The following is a 13184-nucleotide window of genomic DNA, read 5'->3' on the forward strand; positions in this document are numbered from 1 at the left end:
GTGCCCCAAACAGTGACAGGGCGGGAGAAGCAGTCTGACCTGGGAATCCCCTCTCCTCTCTAATCACATCTGCCGCTTAGAGCAAGGGGGGCCCCAGGCAAGACCAGCCCTGTGCAGTTATTCTCTCTCTGCCTCCACTGGTCTCTTTCCCGAGCTCTTGAATGGAAGGCGGGCCAGGGTGTGGATTATCTGGCCTGTCACCAAGTGGAGAGCTCTCCTGTTCTTTCCAGGTGGGTGTCCGGGTGTGTGGACACCTGTCCTAGACCCAGAAAAGTTTTGCTGGCCAGCTGCAGAGGTGGGTGAGTGGAACAGTGAGGAGGGAGGGAAACTGGTCAATCAGCTGCCCACAGGGAGCTCTCAGGCTGGTTCCACATACAAGGCACAGGCTTGGGTAGAAAGTGGATGGGAACCAGCCACAAGGCAGCAAACCTCATGCGGCCCGGCTCTAAACCCTGGCGCCCGCCACAAGGGAACAGAGCAGGGCAGAACAGGGAGGGTGGCTCAGAGGCTGGTCTGGTGACAGGCCGGAGTGGAGACTGAGGTTGGATGGCCTTTAGAAGTTAGTGGGGTGGAGAAGGTTTTCCTAAGAAGTCTCATCTCAGAGGTGGCACTCTGGCTAGGTGGCAACTCCAGTGACTGCCCTAGACCGTTTCTGGTGTTAGACTTGAGGACTTGTGGCTCCTGAACTTGTCTCTTCTCCACGTTCCTCCCAGGTGTGTCACTTAAGTGCACAGCACCTTAGAGTTTGCCAGGCCCGCTCTCTGGCCCTGCTTTAAAGCCTCGGGACGATGGAATAGAAAAGGCCTCTCTACTCAGGACCCTGAAGCCCACGATCGCACAGCGAGTCCCACCGGCCTGTCTCCCCGGTCTTCCGGGCCTGTCTAACTATTGGGTGTCTCTAGGGGGTACCTCTCCCTACTCAGGTTGCGGTGGCTGGAGAGGAGCCCACGCCTGGTGAGCACAGGAACATTCCACCAGCAGGACGGGCTGGACCCACCCTCCCGCCTGACCATGCCTGGGGCCTCATCCCTTCTCTCGTTTGATCCTCTTATCCACCCTGCCTAGGAGGCAGATAAACAAAAAGGAGAAAAAAGAATCACCACTAATCCCATAACCCTTCCAAGTACATTGTCAAACATAGGTATTTTTAATAGATTCTGCCTGATTCTTGGATTCTTTGTACATATAGTCCCATGCCATGAAATGGTCTTTTGTCTATTATTTATTTATTGAGATGGAGTCTTGCTCTGTTACCCAAGCTGGAGTGCAGTGGCACGATCTGGGCTCACTGCACCCTCCACCTCCCGAGTTCAAGCAATTCTCCTGCCTCAGCCCTCCAAGTAGCTGGGGTTACAGGCACCTACCACTATGCCCGGCTAATTTTTTTAGTAGAGACGGGGTTTTGCCATGTCGGCCAGGCTGCTGTCAAACTCCTGACCTCCAGTGATCCACCCACCTTGGTCTCCCAGAGTGCTGGCATTACAGACATGAGCCACAGCACCTGGCCCTTTTGTTCCTTTAAATGACTGCAAGCCTTTTGTCATAGGCCTGAGCACACTTCACCTGTCCCCTGTTGTGGGCCATTTAGGTTGCTTCTGATTTTTTCTGACAGTTTCATAAACAGCACATCAAGGCCAGGATACATGCATGACGCTGTGAGGCTGTCCCTGTCCACCATGGTTTTTTTTTTTTTTTGAGACGGAGTCTCGCTCTGCCGCCCAGGCTAGAGTGCAGTGGCCAGATCTCAGCTCACTGCAAGCTCCGCCTCCCGGGTTCACGCCATTCTCCTGCCTCAGCCTCCGAGTAGCTGGGACTACAGGTGCCCGCCACCTCGCCCAGCTAGTTTTTTGTATTTTTAGTAGAGATGGGGTTTCACCGTGTTAGCCAGGATGGTCTCGATCTCCTGACCTCGTGATCCGCCCGTCTCGGCCTCCCAAAGTGCTGGGATTACAGGCTTGAGCCACCGCACCCGGCCTGTCCACTATGGTTTTAACCAAGCATTTTATCCTAAGGTGTGGTTCTTCCCCATCTGAACCCATCTTGACCCTTCTCAGGATTCAGATAAAATGGTCCCTTTACCCATTAGGATAAAATGATCCCAGGCTGGGTGTGGTGGCTCATGCCTATAATCCCAGCACTTTGGGGGCCAAGGTGGGCAGATCACTTGAGGTCAGGAGTTTGAGACCAGCCTGGCCAACGTGGTAAAACCCTGGCTCTACTAAAAATACAAAAAAATTACCCGGGCACGGTGGTGGACACCTGTAATCCCATAATCCCAGCTACTCGGGAGGCTGAGGCAGGAGAATTGCTTGAACCTGGGAGACATAGTTTCGGTGAGCCAAGATCACACCACTGCACTCCAGCCTGGGGGACAGAGTGAGACTCCGTCTCCAAAAAAAAAAACAAAAAATCCCTTAAAACCATGGTGGACAAGGACAGCCTCCCAGGACTCTGAGAATGGTCAGGATGGGTTCAGATGGGAAGGTTTTTTCGAAGGTGACTTCTTTTTTTTTTTTTTTTTTGAGACAGTCTCTCTCTGTTGCCCGGGCTGTAGTGCAGTGGTACAATCTTTGTTCACTACAGCCTCCGCCTCCTGGGTTCAAGCGATTCTCCTGCCTCAGCCTCCTGAGTAACTGGGACCACATGGCACCCGTCACCACGCCTGGCTAATTTTGTGTCTTTTTAGTAGAGACGAGGTTTCGCTGTGTTGGCCAAGCTGATCTCGAACTCCTGGCCTCAAGTAATTCGCCTGCCTTGGCCTCCCAAAGTGCTGGGATTACAGGCATGAGCCACCGTGCCCAGCCTGGAAGGGGGCCAGGCTGATTGAGCAGGCAAGAAGGTATTTCAGACAGAATGGCAGGGACCATAGTGAATGGAGCCAGGGTAGGGCTGAGTAGATGGAGCAGCCAGCGCAGGGCCAAGGAGAGAGGGCCAGGGACATGGAGGAGGGAACGGGGTCGGAGGGCAGGCCCCATCAGGTCCCTGCCTAGGACAGCTCAGGAGGCCCACTTTGTCATCTCTCTCGTGTCATCTACACAGATCTCTGCATTGGGCCCCCCACTTGTCTTCATCCTGAAACATACAAGCCTGTCTCATCTTGAAGCTTTGCAGCTGTTGTTCCTTCTGCCTAATGCACTGTGCCCCAAGTTGTCTGTGGCTGGCCCCTTCCCACCAGTCAGTCTCGGTGGAGACCTCGCCTCCTTTCTCTGTTCATTCATTCATTCAACAGATAACGAGTGAGCCCTCGCTGTGTGCACTCGGATACAGCAGTGAATAAAAGGACAAAAGGCCTTGAATAGGAAAAAGAAAGCTACTGCCTGTGTAGGATTACACAGGTAATCAACAAGATTAATAAGTAAACTATTCAGTGTTTCCAAGCGTGGCCAGGTCCAAGCAGGGAAGGAGAGAGAATGTCCCAGGAGATTGCAGCTTCAGGTAGGGTAGGGCATGAAGGTATCTGGAGGAAAGTGACCCAGGCAGTGGGAACAGGGAACGCACAGGCTCTGACAAAGGAATGGTCACCGAGACCTCTTGGCCGCCAAAGCCTAGTTGCTGGATCTTTGCATCCCTTTCTTTTCTTTTCTTTCTTTCAGTTCTTTTTTTTTTTTTTTTTTTTTTTTTTTAGAAACAGAGTCTCGCTCTGTGGCCCAGGCTGGAGTGCAGTGGTCCAGTCATAGCTCACTGCGGCCTCAAATTCCTGGGCTCCACTGATCTTCCTGCCTCAGCCTCCCAAGTAGCTGGGACCACAGGTGCTTGCCGCTGTGCCTGGCTAATGCTTTTTGTTTGTTTGTTTTGAGACAGAGTTTCACTCTGTCATCTAGGCTGGAGTGCAGTGGCGCGATCATAGCTCACTGCAGCCTCAACCTCCCATGCTCAGGCAGTCCTTCCACCTCAACGTCCTGAGTAGCTGGGACCACAGGTGCATGCCACCATGCCCAGCTAATTTTGTTTTTATTATTTGTAGAGATAGGGTCTCCCTATGTTGCCCTGGCTGGTTTTGAACTCCTGAGCTCAAGGGATCCTCCCACCGCAGCCTCCCAAAGTGTTTGGATTATAGGCATGAACCACTGTGCCCAGCCCTCCTTTCTTTTCAAAATTTTTATTGTTCCATGTAAATTTGAAAAAATATCCTTTCCTTTTTTTTTTTTAGAGACAGGGTCTCACTATGTTGCCCAGGCTGGTCTCCAACTCCTAGGCTCAAGTGATCCTCCCACCTTGGCCCCCCCAACCTGATGTCTTAGATTATAGCCGTGAGCCACCGTGCCCATTTTTTTTTTTTTTTTTTTTTTTTTTTTTTTTATCAGAGATAGGTCTAACCTCTGTCAGAAATCATCCCATTTTCTGGTTACTTTTTTTTTCATACAGAGTCTCACTCCGTCACCCAGCCTGCAGTGCAGTAGTACGATCTCAGCTCACTGTAACCCACCTCCGAGGTTCAAGCGATTCTCCCGCCTCAGCCTCCTGCATAGCTGGAACTACAGGTGCGCCCCACCATGCTCAGCTAATTTTTGTATTTTTAGTAGAGGCAGGGTTTCACCATGTTGGTCAGGCTGGTCTCGAACTCCTGACCTCAAGTGATCCGCCCACCTCGGCCTCCCAGAGTGCTGGGATTATAGGTGAGAGTTACCGCGGCTGTCTGGAAATCATCCCATTTTCTGACTTGTGTCCCGTGAAGTGTCTGTTGCTCCCCCGTCACTGCTATATCCCTGTCCTAGGACAGTGTCTGCTCCATGCCAAGCTCCTGCTCCTTCTATGCGATCCTTGTGGGAGGAGGAAGTGCCATCCACCTTTACAGAGGAGCTGTCTCTGGAGGCCATGCAGCTTGGGGGAGCTGTGCTGTGCTGTGACGGCGAGCCCTGGCCTGTTGGCCCCTAGCCCAGGGCTCTTTCCCTCACAACCCTACAACCCCTGGCTCCCTCTAGGAGTGGGCTGAGTACATAGGATCTGTTCTTACCAGGCAGCTCTAGGCCTGGCTTCCTGAAGTTTCTCTGCAGAGAACCTACTTGTCTGGGGTGATGAGCTGAGGAGCCACCTGGAGGTGAGCCCCGCCAGGCCTAGACCAGCCCCCTCTTCAAGGAAGCGTGGTGCTTTTCCATGCCTTGACCTGGGCAGTAAGTTGATTGGAGTGAGGGGATGCCATGCCCACCCTGCCTTGGTCCTCCTGGCTCCATCACCCCACGCTCGTGAGGTCCCAGCCCCGTGTGGGAAGAGCAGCAGCAGGTCCATACAAGGCCACCAGCTCTGCCCAGCCAGACCTTGCCAGCACCCTGTCAGCAGTGGCCAGTCACCAGGCCCCAGACTGCTGGTTGGGCTCTGAGCGGCCAGCATCTGGGAGCGTGTCTGCACGTGTCCCTGCCTTTTAACTTCAGGGGTGTCGTTGGGCATCCTTTGTTCTGTATTATCCATCCTTCGCTGCTACCCAGAGCCCTTCTGACTTGGGGTCCAGTCCGAGTTCTGCCGCTTGTTACTTGGTGACGTTGGACAGGGTGTTTTGCTGCCGTGGTCTGTTTCCTTGCCTGTCTAGTGGGGACGTTCCGCTTACCTTTCAGATGGCTTCCCAGATCAGGGTGGTGTGAGGGGCTCCACGCTCACAAACTCACTCAGTGCCAAGGAAAGGAGGTGGCCAGGACATTCAGGGGCCCATGACTGTGGCTCTCTGGGTGCTGGGGTTTAGGGAGGATTTTCTCCTCTGTATTTGCTTTTTCTACAATGGTCACAGATTACTTGAGCAAAGTGTTTTTTTTTTTTAGATGGAAGTCTCGCTCTTTTGCCCAGGCTGGAGTGCAGTGGTGTGAGCTCGGCTCACTGCAAGCTCCGCTTCCCAGGTTCACGCCATTCTCCTGCCTCAGCCTCCTGAGTAGCTGGGACTGCAGGCGCCCACCACTGCGCCCGGGTAATTTTTTATATTTTTAGTAGAGACAGGGTTTCACCGTGTTGGCCAGGATGGTCTCTATCTCCTGACCTCATGATCCTCCCGCCTCGGCCTCCCAAAGCGCTGGGATTAGAGCAAAATGTTTTAAACGGAATAGGATGCAGAGGGTCTGGTACACTCACTCCCTGCTGCATGGCAGGTGCTCCAGGGAGCATTTGGGTGGGTGGGTGGTGCTCGGTGTCTGCGCCCTCCTGACCCGGTGGGGTCCTCCTGATGCCATTGGTACACCCTGTCTTCCTCCTTCCTGCTGGCACCTTCTCCCAGCCCCCAGTTCTGCCTTGTCACCTTTAAGCCTGTGTGGAGTCTTTGGCACGAATGACCCTGTGCCCTCTTGTCCCCTCCCTGGAGTCTGCAGGCTGTGGTCGCTCTCCAGGGAGCCTCCACCAAGCTTCCTCTGACTTCTGACCCAGTGACCTTGGCCTGGGCCCCGGGTGGGGGTGTGAGCCCTCCAGGAGTCCAGCTGGTTTATGAGCGTGAGCTGCCCTCCCCCAGGCTGGAACGCTGGGCCGGCAGATCCGGTGTCCCCTCACTTCCATTCCAGAAGGCCTCGGGGCTTTCCGGTGCCTGTTCTCTGAACTGCCTTGAGACCTTGGATCAAGTGGGCCCTGGGAGTTTCCCGGCCACCTGCTCTGCCCCAGCAAAGTGGGAGCCCCACCTCTGGTCCCCACCTCTGGTCTGACTCCTCCAAAATGTGAAGGCAGGAACGTCCTGGACTGACCCTCTTTTTCAGTTTCCCCAGAAGGTGACAGCGCTCCGGGGGCTGGTTCCTGGTGTTCGTTTTTGAGGTAACTGACCCTGCAGATCCTTTCACTCAAGGGGGATATGGCTCTGCTTCTTTTTTTTTTTTTTTTTTTGAGACGTTGTTTTTGCTCTGTTGCCCAGGCTGGAGTGCAATGGCCTGATCTTGGCTCACTGCAACCTCCGCCTCTTGGGTTCTAGCAATTCTCCTGCCTTAGCCTCCCAAATAGCTGGGATTACAGGCGTCCATCACCACATGCGGCTAACTTTTGTATTTTTAGTAGAGACAAGGTTTCACCATGCTGGCCAGGCTGGTCTCAAACTCTTGACCTCATGTGATCCACGTGCCTCGGCCTCCCAAAGTGCTGGGATTACAAGACTGCCTCTTTTTCAGTGTGATTTTGCAAAATCAGGTCACCCTGCCAGCATAGCAAGCCCTCGGTTCCTCTGCCCGAAGACACCCCCAACTCTGCCACCCATGTTACCTACCTTCTCCCACCCTGCCCAGATCACATGGGATCCTATCATATGCAAAGTCCTGATCTGACGGTTAATTTTTGCCACCTCCCAAGAACCAGAATTCCTTCAAACCTCAGCTTAGATGCCTTCTTCTCGAATATGACCTGCCCTCCCCACTTTGGGCCAGGTGTTCCCTCTCCCTCCTGCAGTCCGAGCACTCAACACTAGGCTGCCCTGTCTCTACCTGCCCCTGACTGGAGTATGCGCCTCCAGGGTGGGGCCTGAATCTGCTTCCTTCCCCCATCCTGCTGGGAGTGGACGGAGCTGTGCCCAGGGTGGGCCTTGTCTGTGTTTCCCAAGGACGGGCCTTGCTGTCCTATGGTCAGCAGGAGGCTGAGCTACTGGAAGGCAGAAGCTGGAGCACAGAGACTCCTTCCCCTTCCCCCAAGGATAATCCAGAAATAGTTTCCCCTTGGGCTGGGAATGGATTCTATGGTGGGCGGAGAGTTTGGGGGCCTTGAGCTGGTTTCTTTATTGGGAGCAGATTTCTCCTGATTATTCTCCACTTGGGCCCATGGGAAAGAGAACGTTTCTGAGCACACCCCATGAGAGCACAGGGAAGCTGGACTGGGGCTAGCCAGAGAGAGGGGACAGGACTGGCAGAGACCCCGGGCGTGGTGGCAGGGGCCAGCACCCCCTGACTGAGTGCCCTGTGCCACCCGTGCCCACTCGAGTTCCTTGTAGCTGTGGCTGGTTGGAGGGGCTGAGGCCGAGGGTCCCTGGACAGCCTTCCCCGAGGTCAGAAGGAGGAAGCGTTTGCCTGTGGCCTGGCCTGGAGTCACTACAGGCCTCACCCCTGCCCCACTCGGGCTCTGATCTGGGAAGGATGGGCTTGGTGTTTCTACCTTCCAAAAGACTTTAGAGGAAGAGGCTTGTGAAGTTTCCCTTTCTGCTTAGCTGGAGTTTCATGGTTTCTCGGAAAACAGGTTAACAATTAAGCTAATTAACCTCAGGGCCCGCCGGCCCTCCTTGTGCTTATAAAGCCAGGCTAAATGGCTTCCTCCCCCAGCTTTTCCTGCCCCCATTAGAAGGCCGCAGGTGGTGAGAGCCTTCAGCCCTGAGGTGGGCCGGCCTCTAGATCTGAGCGTGGGGAAGCCAGCCAGGGTGCATGGGCGATCACTGTGAAGCTGGCCTGGCCCCACGGTGGCTACCTACTGGACTCGGAGAGAGAGGCCCCGCTCCACCTGTTTGGGCCGGGCCTAATCGATACCTGAGTGCCAGGACAGGCCCCTGCAACTCCTTCTGTTTCTCCAGGTCTCCAGTGGGGGCTGCAGACTAAGCAAAATGAGGCGGTTCCTGAGGCCAGGGCACGACCCTGTGCGGGAGAGGCTCAAGCGGGACCTGTTCCAGTTTAACAAGGTAAGTTAGGGAGAGCAGGGAAGATGACCCCCAGGTTTTGGGCCAGGTGGCTTAGGCTGGGGCTGGGGCATCTCTTACCTGGATTAAGGTACAGCTCTTATGTGGCTGCCTGCAGTGCCTCTTGGGACTCAGACTTTGGAAATGAGGCCTGGTTAAAGGGCTTTTATGGGAAAGAGGAATAGGTTGCCCTCACGAGTTGGGACTTCTCATCCCAAGGCTTTCACTGGCTGTGTGACCTCTGCAAGTCACCCCACCTCATCGAGCCTCAGTTTCCCTACCTGTATCATGGGAATAAAACGATCTGCCCTACCTACCTCGGCACAGGGTTGTCATGGAGGCTTAGGGACGTGTGAGATGAAAGGATGCAGTCTGCAGGGGTGATAATGTTCCAGTTCCCTTGGGGCCCAGGAGTCACAGGCCATGGCTGTTTCTCCCTTCTCAAATTGCCCTGAAGGAACATGCAGCTCCCCTGCAGGCTGAACACGTGATTCCTACTGGCTCTGGCCAGGGTGAGTGGGGAGAGGTGCCCAGGAGAATGAGCCAGAGTTGACCTCAGACTACCCCAATCCCAAACCTGCACCCGGGATACCAGAAGCCCTGTGGGGCTTCCCTTCAGGAGCCTGGGGCCTGAGAAGGTCAGGACCGGCCTGTACCTAGGAGGCGTGCAGTGTGGCTCTTAAACTTCTGGGCCACCGAGCTGTGTGGGGCCTTGGGGGATAAATACCTTCTCACTTGTGCTTTGGCCCCTCTGCTGGGAAGGTGGGCTACAGGAACCGGGACACTGTGATGCTCTTCCCCCCGGGATCCAGGACTCTCCCAGCATGCTGAGGGCTGGACATGTGGCTTTCGTTGGGGGCTTCCATTTGGGCTCCCCTGCCCCCGAAAGGAAGCAGTGGATATGAGACCAGACAGTCTGGAAAAGGGATGTCTCCCTGTGGAGAATGAGGAATTCTCTTTGGTTGTATTTTTGTTTTGGATTTGAGAAGTGTGGAAGTCAGCCTCCCCAGGTGCAAACCCAACTTTGCCACGTAGAAGCTGGATGGCCGTATGCCTGTCGCCCACACCTTAGGCTTGTTAAGGGCGTACGTGGGATGAGGTAACTTAAGTGCTAGGCACAGTGGCCCAGGAATGCTGGCTGCTGCTGTGGGCTGGATGGGGCCTCCCTGACCTCCCTGTTGGGAGAGGTGGGTCGTGGGTTGGAGGGACCTCCCTGAGAGAGGTGGGTCAGCGCTGCCAAGGTGCCCTGCCATTTCCCTCTGGGTTTCGTAGCCTGTGGGAGGAGTTGGTGTCCCTGATGGAGCTTTGCCACAAAGACATTCGCCTCTGGAATTAGGGCTTTCCTATGCCAACGTGCTTCCCGCCAGCTCGCTTTTGGGCCTTGGGATATGGGGGTGCAGGTGTTGGGAATGGGAGACCTCAGGACACCTACAGCCTCCTACCCTTGCTCTGGAGGGAGTAGCCTATGGGTGCTGGGTCTCAAAGCTCCAGTGTCCACAGGGGATGGAAGGGAGCTGGGTGACCCCCATCTGCCTGCCGTCTCTCACTCTGAAAAAGTGGCAGAAATCTGACAGACAGGCTCAGCAAACAGGGCTAAACACCCCCCACCCCTGCCCCCTCGCCCCCTTGCCCCAAATTCTGTCTGTGCAGCTGAGTGAGGCTGAGGTGGAGTTGGGGCGAGGAGTTGTCCCTCCCTCTTTCTCCTATCCCCCAGGGGTGTCCCCAAACTTGATTGTTCCACTCCCAGGCCTGGGGGTGGCAGAGGGAGGCTCCTGGGTCTCCTGCTCTACCTTCCTCTTTCCATTCAAATGCAAGAAGCATGCATTGAGCACCCCTGGATCTGCGGCCCAAGGCTCAGCGCTGTGGGAATCTCATTGGGCCTCTGCCCTCCACTTTCACAGTCTGCAGGAGGGAGGAGGCTGATGGCTTGACATTTCGGGCCCTGGGAGTGGAGAAGAGGAAGGGGAGAGCCCGGGGAATTCAGGAGCAGGGTAGACTCTTCCAGGCTTGGGGAGTGTGGTGGGGCCAGCAGGGTGGGATTGGAGGATGAGGCCAGATCGTGGAGGATTTGGGATCCCGTCTGCTCTGCCCCTCCCCAGCCCCGGCTGTGAGGCAGGGAGGCTGCCGGCATCTGGGCCTGATCTGACCCTGCAGCCCCAGGGGGTTGTGAGCAAGGGAGCAAATAGTGGTTGCATTTACAATATAGGAACGATAAACCTGGAGATGTTTTTACCCTTTGGGCAAAGCGGGTAAGCTCAGAGTGGTTAGGAGTCATTGCGGTGACTAGATAGGTGACAGCCCAGAAGGAAGGGGCTGGAAGCCCAGCCGGTGGGGATGGGGACAAGGCATGATTGAGCAGGGTTTCTCCGCTTCGGCACTCGCAGGTATTTGAGGCTGGCTGTGCTGTGCATTGCAGATTATGTAGCAGTGTCCCTGGTCCTACCCACCAGATGCCAATGGCACATACATACACACACACCCGTCAAGATGTGACAACCAAGAATGTTTCCTGAGGGGTAAAATCGCTCCTGGTTTCAGACCCATGGAATAGAGAACGGTTCAGGGCATCCGATTGCCGAGATCTGCTGATGGGGCAGTAAAGAGAGGGGGCGGGGAGGGGAGGTGGGTGTCCAGGATGACCGTGGAGGTTCTGACCTGGGTGGGTGGTGGTGCCAGGTCTTGGGAGGGGGAGCCCAGGCCAGGAGTAGTGAAGAGCAGATTTGAGGAAAAGTAATATATTTTGATCGTTTTGATTTGGACACAGTTGCAACAACAGTGCTCTCCATTTACGGAGAGTTAGCTTGCCCGGAGGTGAGTGGTGCCGACTGCCTGGCTCACCAGCTGTGTGACCTTGAGTAGGTCACGTGCCTCTGAGATAATGATAATCAGAGCCACTCCATCCATATAGTTGGTGTGAGGACTACATGAGTTCCTGCATGAATCGAAGGCCATGCCTGGCTGGCGGCCACAGTGTGCAGCAGCACCGTGCTACGGTGGGTGTTATGTGGCTTGAGGTTGAGCCGGGGGAGCCTTGGGACAGGTCCAGCAGACGGTGGGATACCCAGGGCTGGAGTCTGGAGCGGCAAGTGGGCTGTTGGTGTAGGTGAGGGTCAGGCCCCAGACAGTGTTCATGCCTGGCAACTCAGGTCATCTCTTCCAGTGGTCCTGGAAGGCCAGTCTGCTGGGTGCTATGACAGCTGGGACAGTGGCGCCGTCGCAGCTCGATCCCAGGTGGCTTGTAGACACTGGCTTCTGAACCAGTTCTGGCCTTTTCCTCCAACACCTTCTGGCTCAATTCCTTTACACCTACACCAAGCCCAATGCCTCAAAGAAAGCAAGGACATCGCCCGGGGGGCCCTGAGAGGGAGACGTCCTGTTTCTTTGGCTTCAGTACCTGCAGAGGATCAGTGATTGCAAACAGTCTCTGAACTCTGCCAGTGGCTGGCTGTCAGAGTGGTAACTCCAGTTCACCGAAGGCTATGTGCCAGGCATCCGAGGCGCCAGGTAGTGGTCAAGGGCAGGGACTTTGCAGCCACATGGCCTGGGTCTAGATGCTGGGTCTGTTGCTTCCTCACCGTGTAAGACACGGTGGACACAGTGGACGCGTTACTTAACCTGTCTGTTCTTTAGTTTCCTCATCTGTAAAATGGGCATTGTAGGGGAGCAAAAACTGACTTCCCTCCAGCCTTCTAGGTTCTTTGGTTGGGCTATGAATTAAATTGACAGGAGGCCGGGCGCAGTGGCTCACACCTGTAATCCCAGCACTTTCGGAGGCTGAAGTGGGTGGATCACGTGAGGTCGGGAGTTAGAGACCAGACTGGCCAACATAGCGAAACCCCGTCTCTACTAAAAATATAAAAATCAGCTGGATGTGGTGGCCCACGCCTGTAGTTCCAGCTACTAGGGAAGCTGGGGCAGGAGACTCAGTTGAACCCCGGAGGTGGAGGTTGCAGTGAGCCGAGATCACCCCACTGCACTCTAGCCTGGGTGACAGAGTGAGACCCTGTGTCAAAATAAATAAATAAATAAATGACTGGGGTGGGGTGTGACCAGGTTATAGGAAGGTGAGGGGAGGAAGTGTATGGTGGCTAAAGGTTGTCTTGTTATGCAGAGAAGGTCTCTTGGTACTAAAAGTTGCCTTGGAGAAGCCTTCTTCCTGATACAGATATGGGCTGAGCCCACATGATCAGAAAATCTGAAATCCGAAATGCTCCAAAATCTGAGTTTTTGAAGTGCCAACATGACACTGAAAGGGAGTGCTCATTGGAGCATTGCAGATTTTGAAATTTTGGATTTGGGATGCTTGACTGATAAATATAATGTAAATATTCCAAAATCCAAAAGATTCTGAAATCTAAAACACTGTAGCCCCAATCATGTTAGATGAGGGATATTCAGCCTGTATTTGACTAATGTAGGTTTCCTTTGTGGATGTAAATTTCTTTTACAAAATGGCAGCTTTTCTTTTCTTTTCCTTTTTTTTTTTTTTTTTTTTTTTTTTTTTTTAAATTTGAGACAGAGTTTTGCTCTTGTTGCCCAGGCTGGAGTGCAATGGTGCGATATCAGCTCACCACAACCTCTGCCTCCTGGGTTCAAGTGATTCTCCAGCCTCAGCCTCCCACGTAGCTGGGATTACAGA

At 54.4% G+C, this 13184-nt stretch overlaps 1 protein-coding gene across 8 annotated transcripts in view; it reads left to right on the plus strand.

Moving 5' to 3' along the window:
* Window positions 1-13184, plus strand: part of LLGL2 (LLGL scribble cell polarity complex component 2) — a 50853-nt gene that overhangs the window by 9596 nt on the left and 28073 nt on the right. For 7 of the 8 annotated variants that reach the window (XM_003913435.4, XM_003913436.4, XM_031657758.1 and 4 more), the window contains exon 2: window positions 8444-8548. In XM_003913435.4, coding sequence (XP_003913484.1) covers window positions 8474-8548 — 75 coding nt within the window. In that variant the 5' untranslated portion in view covers window positions 8444-8473. Of the gene's footprint in view, window positions 1-5841; window positions 5894-8443; window positions 8549-13184 lie in introns of those variants that run through there. The other variant, XM_017950978.2, reaches the window with a different exon arrangement.

The sequence above is a fragment of the Papio anubis genome, chromosome 17, assembly GCF_008728515.1.
Source record: "Papio anubis isolate 15944 chromosome 17, Panubis1.0, whole genome shotgun sequence".
Lineage (NCBI taxonomy): Eukaryota > Metazoa > Chordata > Mammalia > Primates > Cercopithecidae > Papio > Papio anubis.